Source organism: Triticum urartu, chromosome 1, assembly GCF_003073215.2.
Source record: "Triticum urartu cultivar G1812 chromosome 1, Tu2.1, whole genome shotgun sequence".
Lineage (NCBI taxonomy): Eukaryota > Viridiplantae > Streptophyta > Magnoliopsida > Poales > Poaceae > Triticum > Triticum urartu.
Window position 1 is genome coordinate 367,152,056 of NC_053022.1, and position 13,127 is coordinate 367,165,182.

At 45.6% G+C, this 13,127-nt stretch overlaps 1 protein-coding gene across 1 annotated transcript; it reads right to left on the reverse strand.

The window, feature by feature from the left end:
- Positions 1-11,038: 11,038 nt before the first annotated feature.
- On the reverse strand, positions 11,039-12,733 carry LOC125512787 (ubiquitin-NEDD8-like protein RUB2). The gene has a single exon (XM_048677872.1). It carries the CDS (start codon positions 11,848-11,850, stop codon positions 11,161-11,163), a length of 690 nt encoding a protein of 229 aa, XP_048533829.1. The 5' UTR covers positions 11,851-12,733; the 3' UTR covers positions 11,039-11,160.
- Positions 12,734-13,127: the final 394 nt, after the last annotated feature.

The following is a 13,127-nucleotide window of genomic DNA, read 5'->3' on the forward strand; positions in this document are numbered from 1 at the left end:
AGATTCATATATTGGAAGGTTGCATTTGGACATCGGAATAGTTCCAAGACGTTTGGGCATTTTTCTGGAGTACCGAGAGGTTACCGGAACCCCCCCCCCCCGGGGAAGTTAATGGGCCTTAGTGAGCTTTAGTAGAGAGAGGGAAGAAGGGCCACGAGGTGGCGCTCGCCTCCCCCTGCCCAAACCGAATTGGACTAGGAGTGGGGGCGTGGCCCCCTCCTTCCTTCTCCTTCTCCGCTCCTTCCTTTCCCTCCGGTGGAAGAAAGGAAAGGGGAGGCGAATCCTACTTGGACTAGGAGTCCAAGTAGGACTCACCCCTGGCGCGCCCAACCTGGCCGGCCTCCTCTCTCCCTCCCTCCTTTATATACGTGACCAGGGGCACCCCAATAGCACAACAGACAATCTCTTAGCCGTGTGCGGTGCCCCCGTCCACAGTTCAACACCTCGGTCATGTCGTCGTAGTGCTTAGGTGAAGCCCTACGCCGATAACTTCATCATCACCGTCGCCACGCCATCATGCTGACAGAACTCTCCCTCGTCCTCAACTGGATCAAGAGCTCGAGGGACATCATCGTGCTGAATGTGTGTTGAACACGGAGGTGCCGTATGTTCGGTACTTGGATCGGTTGGATCTTGAAGACGTTCGACTACATCAACCGCGTTACTAAACGCTTCCGCTTTCGGTTTACGAGGGTACGTGGACACACTCTCCCCGCCTCGTTGCTATGCATCTCCTAGATAGATCTTGTGTGGTAGGAATTTCTTTTTAAATACTACGTTCCCCAACAGGTGTGTGCTTGGTGCACCGAGGCTGTAGATAAGGAAGAGGATAAGGCGAATAAGGGTCCCCATGGCACGGCGCGAGGAGGACAAAAATGGGGGTCGTTATTGTGTTGTAGCCAGAGGCTGCCAGGTAGGCCATACGGTGCCACGTGGGCATACGGCTGTGAGGGTAAGTCGGCGCATGGGTGAGAAAAGCCTCGGGCGCGAGCAGGTGAGCTGGGCCGCGGCACTGGAGGCTGGCTAGACTGCGGCTAGCTGGGCTACTGCTGGCACGGCTGGGTTGCGGCTAGCTCAGGTGAGTGTCTTCCTTTGTCTTTTCTTTTCCTTATTTCTTCAACCAGAAACTTTGGAAAAAAGAAAGAGGTGTTGGAGGTGGAATATTTCAAAGAAGAAAATATCGTTGGAGGAATATGCACAATTTGAATAAAATGTCCTGACATTATTTAAAGACTAGAAATTAAATCAAGTTTGAATTTAATTCAAACTTGACTAAATTTTGAATCTGTCCAGAACATTCCCAAATGAGCTAAAATTTGGAGGTGGTCTTGGCATGGTTTAGTAGTTTTACAGAAGTAGTGAACATTTGTCTATGGTAGGAAAATTTTCAATTGAATAATTGAATAGAATTTAAAAGAAAGAAGCTAGTAAAGGGGTCTTGCACTTGATGATGGTATAAATGGAAATGAGCAAGATGCAACAACAATGAATATGAGGGAAGGAGTTCACACACGAGCACAACACCAAAAATAAGTATGCAAACACCAAAGGAAAGTTGATCATGATGCATGATGCAAATAAAATAAAATTAAACAAGCATCACATGGCATGCAAGCATGAACATAACGCAAACTAATGGAGGTCACGGTCTTGGGTTGTCAAGAGAAGGCCACATCCCGAAGGTCAACTTTGAGATCAATCGCCACCAATACAGCAAGGAGTACTAACTACCTGATGGTATTTATCCTCAGTGGTGAACTCTTGTGAAGAAAATATCCAATCCGGAAGAAGAGAAGAAACAAAGATTTGCCCAAGCACAAGACAGTGCTAGAAAAGATATGGAGCGTGTTTTTGGTGTGCTTCAATCTCGATGGGTTATCATTGACATCCTGCACTGACATGCAACACCAATAAGCTTTGGGAGGTGATGAATGCTTGTGTGATCATACACAACATGATCGTGGAGGATGAGCGTGATGACATCATCTATAACCAAGGGTTTTAATTTCAGGGTGAAAATGTTGTGCCTAATCACCAAGACCGGCAACGTTTGATCAGTTGACCCAATTTCGTCATGAAATGCGTAATTGACAAACTCATATGCAACTCCAAAATGACTTGGTTCAGCACACGCGGAATAACATTGGCAACCAGTAGATGTATCGGTTCATTTTCTTTTCATGTATTTGTGGCAATTTAAATTTGGTTCTAAACTTTGTGTTTTTTATTCGGTTGTGATACTATTTATTATTATGGTACTATGTGGTTTATTTTGTTGTATAAACTATACGCAATTTTTTTAGTTAAAAAATGTCTACATTTGACCGCCGGCCAGCCGGCAGGACCAAATGTGTCGCCCGCGTTGGGCGCGCGCACTGGCAACACATCCATGAAGAAAGGCCGGACGTCTCCCTTTGCACGACCGAAACGGATAAAATCCGGACAAAACAGACATCCATTTGGGTCGCGCAACCTTGTGGATTGCAACGATATAGGGTCATTAATGCCAAAGATGAAATTAATCAGGTTAATATTTTTCGCGTTTCAATGGTATCATCTGATTCTTTCATGGCATCTCCACTAGCATCATGAATGCTTGCTCATATGCATAGGCCTCAAGTTCTTCTTTTATTCAATACATGGTTTATCAAGCTGCAGGAGCAATAAAAGGGAGCTTAGATGCAATGCCAACTGGAGATTGAGTTAGTTTGCCATACAAGCCCTTGGATTGTCAAGACTTTATTCACTTCAATTTTCCTCACCATTCAACTCATGCTTGATGATACCGTTGAGAGTAAAAATTGATAGGATTCGTTGTGGAATGTGAACCTGAGCCACTGTTGTGATCTTGCTAAAGCAGATGTGCGTGTGCTTGCCTAGCCTAGTAATAAACCTGACCAACATATAGGATGGGAGAGAAAACTAGGTAGGAGAGTTTTTCCTTTCTTTTGGGACAAGAAAGAAGAGGGTGGCACGTGGGTCCTCTCTGTCAGTGAGTAAATGCTACAGCCCCACATGGCGGCCACACGCCTAAACCCACACCACCACAGGCGCAGAACAGCATAGGAGCGCTCCGGCTTGCCTCAAGGCATGGAAGAGCACGCACCGCACCGAAGCGGGGCTGGTAAACCCTCGACCAAAGCAAGCGCTCGCCTTCCTTCGCATCCTCGCCCCCCAGTCTCTAGACCAGCCGCGGCCACCGCCCCGCCCCGTCTTTGCTTCCTCGCGCCCTGTCTCTACATCCACGCCGTGTTCGCTCCTCGCCGCCCTCCTCCCCCGTCACCCAGGCGACCAGGCCAACCGCGCGGCCGCCGCCTCGATCGTCGTACGCCTTCCCCGCCCCCTCGCGCCGTTCGTCCGCCATCTCCAGGACGCCGCTTCCTCTCCTCTTCGCTCGTCTTCCACATCCACCCCGGCCGCGCCGCCTCCCCGCCAGCCAGCGGAGCCTCCCGGCGTCGTACGCTCGTCGTCTGAGGCTTCGACCGACCACACCAGCCGCCGTCTTCAACGACGCTTCGTCCTCTCCGCTGTGCGCATCAGGCACTAGGTAATGTTTCAAGCGCACCCATCCCCTCCTCTTCGACCTGTGCACTCGAAATGTTGACGGCCATTACTAGGACCGCCTGGAGCGGTTGCGCGCGGCGGGCACGAGGAGGGTACAGGAAATTGTTTTGCGGTGGTGCTGACTGCTGAGGGATAGTAGCTAGCGCTACCACCAAATTGCAGGAACGAACGCGCGCGAGGGCCATGGGCTCCTCTTTTCAGGGGGCGGAACTAGTTTCTCGGAAAGCTCTTTTACGGTACACTGGTACTCCCTTAAGAAGGGATGGAGTACCACTAAAATCTGGCCATCCACCTGAAAGAGTAGTTTAGTCATTTTTCTCATATTCTTAAGCGATATCTTTCACATCAGATCTGCTATAAATTGTTTGGTAACGCGTCTATTTATCCATGTCAAAAAAAGCGAGTACCCTAAAAAAATCGGGTGTTTATCGGCCTATAGGCATGCCGCCATCATCTCATGAGCTGTTACGCACGCGGCTGCCAATGCTATCCCTTGGCCAGATAAATCCCACACATGAACGTCCACCACTTGGTCAACGCAAGCATGATGGAGCTCCAGCCGACCTAGTGATCCCGCCTCGCCCTAGTCCTGTCGCTTCAGCGTTGCCCTGGTTGGTGACCATACCCAGCTGACGCCGCTTGACAAGTACTTGAGCAGCCATGCCTTCATGGCCGTCTCTCCCTGAGACTCTGATGCGGGGATGGCATGGCCGCCGCCGGCGTATATCCCAGTGAAGAATTAGGGTTCTAAAAATAATTAATCACGTCAAGTTGAAACGTTATTATGTAGCAGCCGTACTGACATGATAAATTAATTGCATCTAGATTACATTTTTACCCCTAAGATCAGGGTACTCCCTAGCTTTTTCAGTTGGTACTCTCTTGTACACTTGTTGGAGTACCGATTAAGATCATCCATCGGATTAACAGAAATGGAGGGCTCATAATCATTTAGGGGTACTGTAAAAGAGCTCTTCTCGGAAGGGGATGTCGCGGAGAAGCCGATGATTGAGGGGTTACCGGGCCTAGAAGCATGTCGGGCGCGAGATGGAAGCAGGATGACCGGCTTCCTGCGTCGGCGATGAATGGGTTGCGTAGCCGCAGCCCCGCTTGGTGGAGGTAGAGGGGGAGCCGAGGGGCCACGCCTGCTCTGGACATTGCAATGCTGGCAGCGCCGCGCCTCAATCGCCTAGTCTTGCGCCGTCTTAGCAATGCGACTTCATGGTGTGATAGCAATACAGTTGCAGTTTGATTGCCCCCCTGTTTTTGTCACGGTTCCTCGCGCTCACTGATTTTCCTCTCTCGGGCTTGATCATCGAGGCAATGTGGTAAATTGGTTAGTGGGTCAGTGCACCAAAATTACAAGCAAGGGATGTCGAGTTCAGAACTTAGCTAGCATGTACAGAATCTAGATGTAGTAGAATTCAGCTAGCAACGACATTTTTCCAGCCCAAGTGTGCACACTTCAAGAGAATTTAGAATACAGAGGTGTAGAATTTTGATCAATCCATCAGGAATTTATATTGCACAAGAGAATTTACAGTTTGGATCTGACTTCATGAATTTGAATCTACTTCGGAACTCTCAACCCCTGTTATATTTGTATAATGCTACAGATTTCTTTTGAATCCGATTTCCAAATGGTCCATATATATATGCTTGTTCAGATGGCTATCTTTTTATCATAATTTTTCTAGGCAGGCAACTTTTTGGTTCATAATCTGAAATGCATGAGATTTTCGCATCTATCGTTGAAATTCAATATGACTGGTTGCACAAAATATGCATTGATTCTATCTACAAAATTTTATCCAGACCTGCATCATTTTTCTTAAGTTTGTTCATGTGTGCATGGTAAATGAGGGAGCGTGAGGGGATAGAGTGGAGATGGTATAGGCAGGTCATCGTGTGTTTTGCAAAAGGGAGAGACCGCATGCATGCATGCATGCATGATACATGGATGTCTTATTATAATTTTTGCATAACTAGAAGAGCAATTCTTAATGCAAACTGAGGAAAATGAAGGGATGTGGATTAAGACGTAGTTGCTCTTTTTCACTCATAGAAACACAGTAATACCTCGCTCCTATTTCCCACATCTTTGTTCCAGAGAAGCATACTTGCCTTTTTTTCTTTTGCGGGGACAGAGAAGTATACTTCTCGTGAGAAGTATAGCGTGTGTATGTACCTGGGCTCAAAACAGTGTCTTATCTGTTCCCTGTTAATGTGTATCTGACTAGCTTGGTGAGGTATTAGAACAGCAACAAAAGAAAGTTCCACAACGAATGGCTGGGCCATGAACGGGAGGTAAAATCCAGTCTGAACGCGAGTTGCGTAGTTGAGGATAGTCAGGGCATGCGGGCGTGCCTGGCCGATGTGCGACGTGAAGTCGATGCATGGAGACCATGCCGTCGTGTAGAGCCGAGTGGGCTTTAGGAGAAGCGTATCGTGCTTGGTGCCGGCCGAATTTCTGGTCATATCCTAGCAATGTTAGGCTCTTGCGGACAGATATATTAGAAACATCTTGTGCAGTATCATAACATGCATGCTGCTTATTTCTTGATTTCTAGGGAAAAATGGAGGCAGATTATGAACTTAATTGGAAGAATCAGCTTTACCACATGAAACCTATAATCCCGTCTGTCCGTGACCAGGGAAATTCAGGTTAAACGAGTTACATTTTTCTTTTCTCTGTTCTTGTTATGTGTTTCTTAAACTCATAATATAATTGCTCTTGTCTCAATTCAAGGCACCTGCTTCATTCATAGTCCGTGCACTATAACAGAATCATATAAGAAGCGGGCGGGTGCTTTAGAAGACCCGCAAGAAGATTTTGAAGTTATACTATCTGATGATAATTTAAGAGAGTTGTATGAGCAGGTAAATTATCTAACTGGTTTGTGCTGATCAATGCAGTTTTCCGCCTTTCCACCTTTGTACTCCATCCGTTCATTGTTATAAGATTTTCTAGCTTTTTTTGATTGAAATGTATACGTATTTTAGTGTGTTTGTTCACTCATTTCAATCCACATGTATTCCATATTGAAATATCCAAAACATCTCATCTTTGTATAAACGGAGGGAGTAGTGACAGTAGTAAAAACTGAACTGTTTAGGTGCCTAAAAGAAACCATCAGCGGTTGGGAGCCCATGCTTGCTTTGAGCTAGAATAATACAATTTAATTACTACTCCTTTTCTTTTTGATAATCTACAACAATTGTCTAGAAGTAGAACCGTCTTAAGTTTTTTTTTCAGGTCACAATTCTATCTAGTGGAAGTAGAACTGTTGTAAGTCGGTTTCAAAATAAGGAAATGTTCTAGCAACAAATATAAACTTGCGCTTTAGATTATTCACTATTTTCGTGTTCAAACAGGAGCATGGTGTAATTGGAGAAGAAACCAAAGGGGGTACGGGATTTCTAAGATTGTGGAGAATCTTACAGATACTGATTAAAACGGGGGCCCTCGGGAGAGACGAGAACGGGACGATAGTTGGCCCTTACAATATCAAGAGCTTTGACGAGATAGACCCAATTTACCTTCCAAAGCCCACCAAGTCCTGCCCCAATCCTAAAGCTAAAATGCCCAAACGAGTTCAAGACTCGCTTAACAGAGCACTTTGCATGTTGGGCACTTTCAGTATATCTAGGAATTATCGCAAGTTGAAGCCCGGCGATATTTACAGTTTTGACAAGGATGTTCCTGTATTAACGGAAAAAGGGCGCATAGCTTCCCATGCTGTTGCGATAATTGGTTATGGCGTCAGAGGCGGCGAATGGTACTACGTGTTTCAGAACAGCCATGGCAAGATCTGCGGAGAAGAAGGAATTGGCAGGGTGAACATCAATACCGCCCGCCAGCTTGTGCAAGTCAAGATCTAAATGCAGAGATTAAGGCCTGTCACTCTGCTTGTACATTTGTTCTTCTGCTGTTCTATTCTACTGACCTATCCACATATACCATGTTCTGATTCTTAAGATGATCATCGTGTGAATCACTTTCACCTCGATAGTCTGTCTGTATTACCTTGTAATGTAAGCTGCTAGTAATACAAAACTTACATTGATGTCTGTTTCCATCAAGTGCACGGATGGGTAATGACTATGATGTAACAGAGATCGCGGAAATACTCAATTGACTGTTCCCTTTTTTTCTGGCTGGTGCATAGTCTTCTTGTGGCTTCGTCCATGTTAGCCTGGTGTAGTGTAACTTGTTCAAATTTTGCCTATGATCAGTTCATTTGACCTATATTAGCTTTTGCTCTTTCACTGTTTCCGCTTATGCCTTGAGTAAACATGCTTTCGCATGTGTGGCAGCTTCTTCTTTTTCTGCCGGTAGATGTGGTAGTTTCATGTAGCCTTTGTTAGCCATAAGAAAATATCTTTTTTTTATAAAGATTCATCTATTATCTCATAATGTAGCATCAAGGGGATATATCCCGTAATGAGTGACACCCGGTCTCTATATAACTAAGGTGCACACAATTAACACTACACATCTACTTCAGGACAATCCTCCTAAACACATCAACATAGCAGATATCCTCATAATTCGAACCCAGCACATGTATGCTTAGTACAACTGCGGTAACCAACTGGACTACTTTCTTCTTGTGCCTTGTTACCTTCTTTTTATTCTTCAAATATAACACTAACCAATGAGAGCCTGTTAGGTTTTTTGGGGGCTCTGGTTTTTCTTTTTCTTTTTTCTTTTTATTTCTTTTTTAAAATTCATGAACTATATTTAAATTGTGAAGTTTTTCTTAAATCAATGGACTTTTCAAATTTGTGAATATTTCTTAAGTTCGCGAACTTTGTTTTCAAATTCATGAACTTTTTTTCCCCAAATCTACAAACTCTTTCAACTTAGAACCACAAATATGAGATGTTGATAGATAGATAGGTACGGATAGTAGAACCAGTAATTCTCTCCACAGCCACCATCAAGAGCACCTCATCTGCCTCGGACACCAGCACCGCTGACCCGACCGCCACGACTGGCAGCAGCGGCACCTCCAAACCTCCCGTCAGCAATGCCACCATCTCTGACCCCCAGTGAAGCTAACTCCATGCCCACGGCCATGACCGCTACCATGCCCACGGCCACGCCCATGGTCACGGCCCCTGTGACCAATGCGACCAGGACCGTACACCAATCCGAATATGTCGTTGAGGTTCTCTTCCTGTTGCGCCCAGATCTCTTCCCGAAACTCATCCATTGCATGAGCCTCCTCCTCTTCCTCGATGTAAAGCCGGAAAATCTCCTGCAACACCAGATGCAACTCCACCCAAAACTCCAATAGAGGATCGACCGCAGAACCCCGTATTCGCCATTGTCCGACATTGATGAACAAGTGGAGAGTGTATTAGAGAGGATACGGTTATGCAGTGAGGAACTACCCCATGAAGCTGTCTAATTATATAAGACCCGTCATTAACTACAAGAGGCAGGTGGCGGTCAAACGTCTCGTCTTCCCATATTGTTTTGGATTGTGCACACGCGTAAATGCAGCATCCATACTACCATACAATTTATTTAAAATTTAATTCATGACTTTCTAAACTAAATTGATGTTTTCTAAATGAAAAAATGTGCAAAAACTGATTTTGTTCACAATGTTCTAGATCATAAACTTGCATTGTTCAAATTGTTAATATCTCAAATAATATTATTTTTAGAAAATCAACAGAATTTTAAAGACATTAATATGATTAATAATATTGAATCAATATTATATTATAATTCAATCTGGTCCAAACATTAGGTTTATTAGAATTCAATTTGGTCCAAACATCCGTTTATTAGAATTATTTCATAATATGTAACTTCTCCAAAAAGCATCCACATAAAGTTCCGGTGACTCTAACTTGTTACATGTACTGCCAGTTATTGTAGCTGCATTCTAACATCAAACCCATCATAATCCAAATCTTGAACACAAAAGTTGTTCAAGGATGAAAAGTAACAAAGAACAACATCAATAACAAAATTTCCAAGTTGTACAACAAACTTTTTCAAAACTTTTGGAAGGAGCATATTTGGGCGGGCAGTCATATGTTTGAAGACCTTCAATCCATAAGGAAAGAAGATGCTCTATTTCATTTAGATGAGAAAATCAAATTTGTCAAAGAATTATGTTCCTTTCCCTACCTATATACTGTCATGTGTGTTCATATCTTCAAGGCATTCAACCGATTCAAAGTAGGCTTAATCATGGATGTTTCATGGAATAGGAAGATATAAGAAGAAACAGGAACTAAGAAGAACAGAACAATGGCTTAATAAATGACGGCTTAACTTATACTTCAATATTATTAACATGTGAAACCATAATATGCCCCATATAACATTTGGAATCTTAGCATGTCACAACGAACACAGTTAATATAGGATTTCAAGTTAATATAGTCAATATATGTTACTACTCATGAACTAAAATATGTAATAACTAAAAGTTGAATAGACTAAGTTTCATCCTCAGTAACTGAACAAAAAAGTATTCATATATACATTGTAGCGCTGGAAATAATATTATCTATTATTTTAGATAAAACACAATTAATATATCCAAATATGTCGATTGAACAAACCAAACAAACGAATTGAACCATCAATATGCAAATTTACTTACCATATATACCCCACAAATATTATAGATTTCAACTATGATACAACAACAAAAGTTATCAAGAAAAAAAATGCAAATATAACAGACCTTCTCGACTAAGCTTCCGACCGAACTCCACTTGTATTGCTGATAATTTGTATCTATTTTTGTAGATTAATATAATAACTAATTTTACTTCATGATTCTATTTCTTGTAAGATGAAATCGAACCAGCTGAAAGAGAGAGATAACAACGAAGAAGAACAGGGAAGAAGAGCTAGCTATCTATACTCCCAATGGATCGTTTTCCTTGGGAGTTGTATATGTGTAGATACACTAACTGTATGTACCCCACACGAATAGTTATCTGACTCAACAGAAAAATAAATATACAATTAGATATACATAACATTACGGACACATTATACAAAGCATTATACAACACAGAAAGACCATATACACAAACATATGTGCGAATTTTGGCGCAAATCAACGGCCCACAAAGTGCATGCTCCGACACTTGCGTGCCCTAAATTCTCTTCCGCCAGTCATGGTGGAGAGTAACTTAGACGAGTGTTATGCATATGATAATCTATATTACTATCTTCTTAGTGTAAAGTAACATAGATGTAGTATCATAGTTGGTTGCATCTATTAGTTTGTATACTTATTTTCCTTTAGAAAGCGCTATGTGATAGTATCATATTATGTTACTCCAAACACCTCTTCTCATAACTAATTGCCACATAAACAACTTTGCCTTCGGATGTGTTATGTCACTAGCTTAGTTACTCCCACTATGACCTGCCTAAAGTTAGACAAAGTTTGTTATTAATGTAAGTGCATGGTCCAGAGAAGAGATGGTACACAGAAATTGCAGAACAAAGGCCCAAAATACAAACCAACAGAAAAAATAACTTTTATCTTTTATAAAGTACCAAAATATTAACGTAGCAAGACCGCGGCTATACCCTATGACTAGTCGGCTCTAGCAAGAGCCACCGCCCCTGAGGGCGAGGACGAGGTGCAGCACGTCTCCACCCTTGATATTGTAGTCCTTGGCAGTCTTGTCGTCGGCGAGCTGCTTGCCGGCGAAGATGAGCCTCTGCTGCACGGGTGGGATGCCCTCCTTCTCCTCGACGCGCTCCTTGATGCGGTCCACCGTGTCGGTGGGGTCGATGTCGATCTCAATCTCCTTGCCGGTGAGCGTCTTGACCTTGATGGTGGTGCCGCCGCGGAGGCGGAGCACCAGGTGCAGCGTCGACTCCTTTTGCACGTTGTAGTCGGCGAGCGTGCGGCCGTCCTCGAGCTGCTTCCCGGCGAAGATGAGGCGCTGCTGGTCCGGCGGGATGCCCTCCTTGTCCTGGATCTTGGCCTTGACGTTGTCGATGGTGTCGCTGCTCTCCACCTCCAGCGTGATTGTCTTGCCCGTCAGGGTCTTTACGAAGATCTGCATCTTGTTGTCGTCGGCGGCCGCTCTTTCCTGTTTTGTCGACTCCTCACGATCGTGTGTTTCGCTCGGTTGCTTTGGAACGATGGGGCTGTGCTGCTCGGGTCGTGGATATTTATATCGAATCGATCGATCGAGGCGTTCGAGTCGGGTCGGCAGTCCGGTCCGCGCCGACATCGCTTGATCCGTCACGGACTCCGCCGCACACAACGTGCTGTTCGTGGTCATCTCGTATTCTCAAATCAAGTAGGAGTAGTATTCCGATCGGGTTCCCATAAACATAGATGTGTATTGGGGCTACATACAAATATACTTCGTGCATATATCTTTGCCTCCGCCGTGCTCCTGCCGTACGTCCCCTGGTACCACGACGATGGACGAACAACCCGACTGGCTGAAGCTCCCGTCGGACCTCCTGGAACCCATCGGCCGGAGGACGCGCGATGCCGTCATGGGAATTGCCACCTTCCGCTCCGTCTGCCGGGCGTGGCGCGCTGCCGTGAGACCAACGCCGCGCCTCCTGCTTCCCGCCGCTCCTCGGGGCGGCTCGGAGCACGCGCTCGTCTTCCCCTTGTCACCAGGCGACGCCCGCGACGTCTCCTGTCACCTGAAGCACCTGCCCACGGGCACCACGGGCGCGCTGCCCAATCTCAACGCCGTCCGTGACGGCGGCGCCGCGTCCGAGATCACGCATATGGGTCACGAGCACGCGCCCGATCATGAAGAGCCAAATCTCAACGACGGCAGCGCCGCGTCCGAGGTCACGCACCTGGGTTACGAGGACGCTCCCGATCATGAAGAGCCCAATCTCAACGCCGTTGGTGACGGCAGCGCCGCGTCCGAGGTCACGCATCTGGGTGACGAGCAGGCTCCCGATCATGAAGAAGCGCCTACAGACATGGGTCGTGGTGCGCCGGAAGATGACTGGTATCGGACGTTCAAATTTCAAGATTACTGCCGTACACCCTCTTATTTTATTCTTGAAAACGTACCTCGAATTATCACACATTTTCACATTTGCCGTATCACCTTCTGCATGGAGATACGGGGATGGTTTTCTGCCGACCAGGAGACGCCGCCTGGACGAAGGTAGCTAACCCCATTTCAGAATACTTCTTCAATGACTTCGCCTACTCCAAGTCCCAGGGCAAGATGCTCGCCTTGGACAACGAAGGCATGACGGTGGTGTTCGATGCCGCGACACTCGAGGTCCTCCACCAGGTCGACGTGCCCCCGGCGACCTCGAACTTCAGGTACAAGCATTCCGGCGGCGATGCTCCGGATGAGTTCAGTTACCTCCGGCTTGTTGCGGTGCCGGGCAAGGTGCTTTTGCTCAAAATATGCGTCAAGTCCTCTAGGCCGGAGGGGTTCCACGTCTTCGAGTTATCGTCCGGGTCAGAGAAAGGTGACGGAGGGCCCGTCTGGCGCAAGGTGGCCGCGGACGACATCGGTGGCGACCACGAATTATTCTTGGATAGCTACCATGCCACCTTTGGCGATGATCG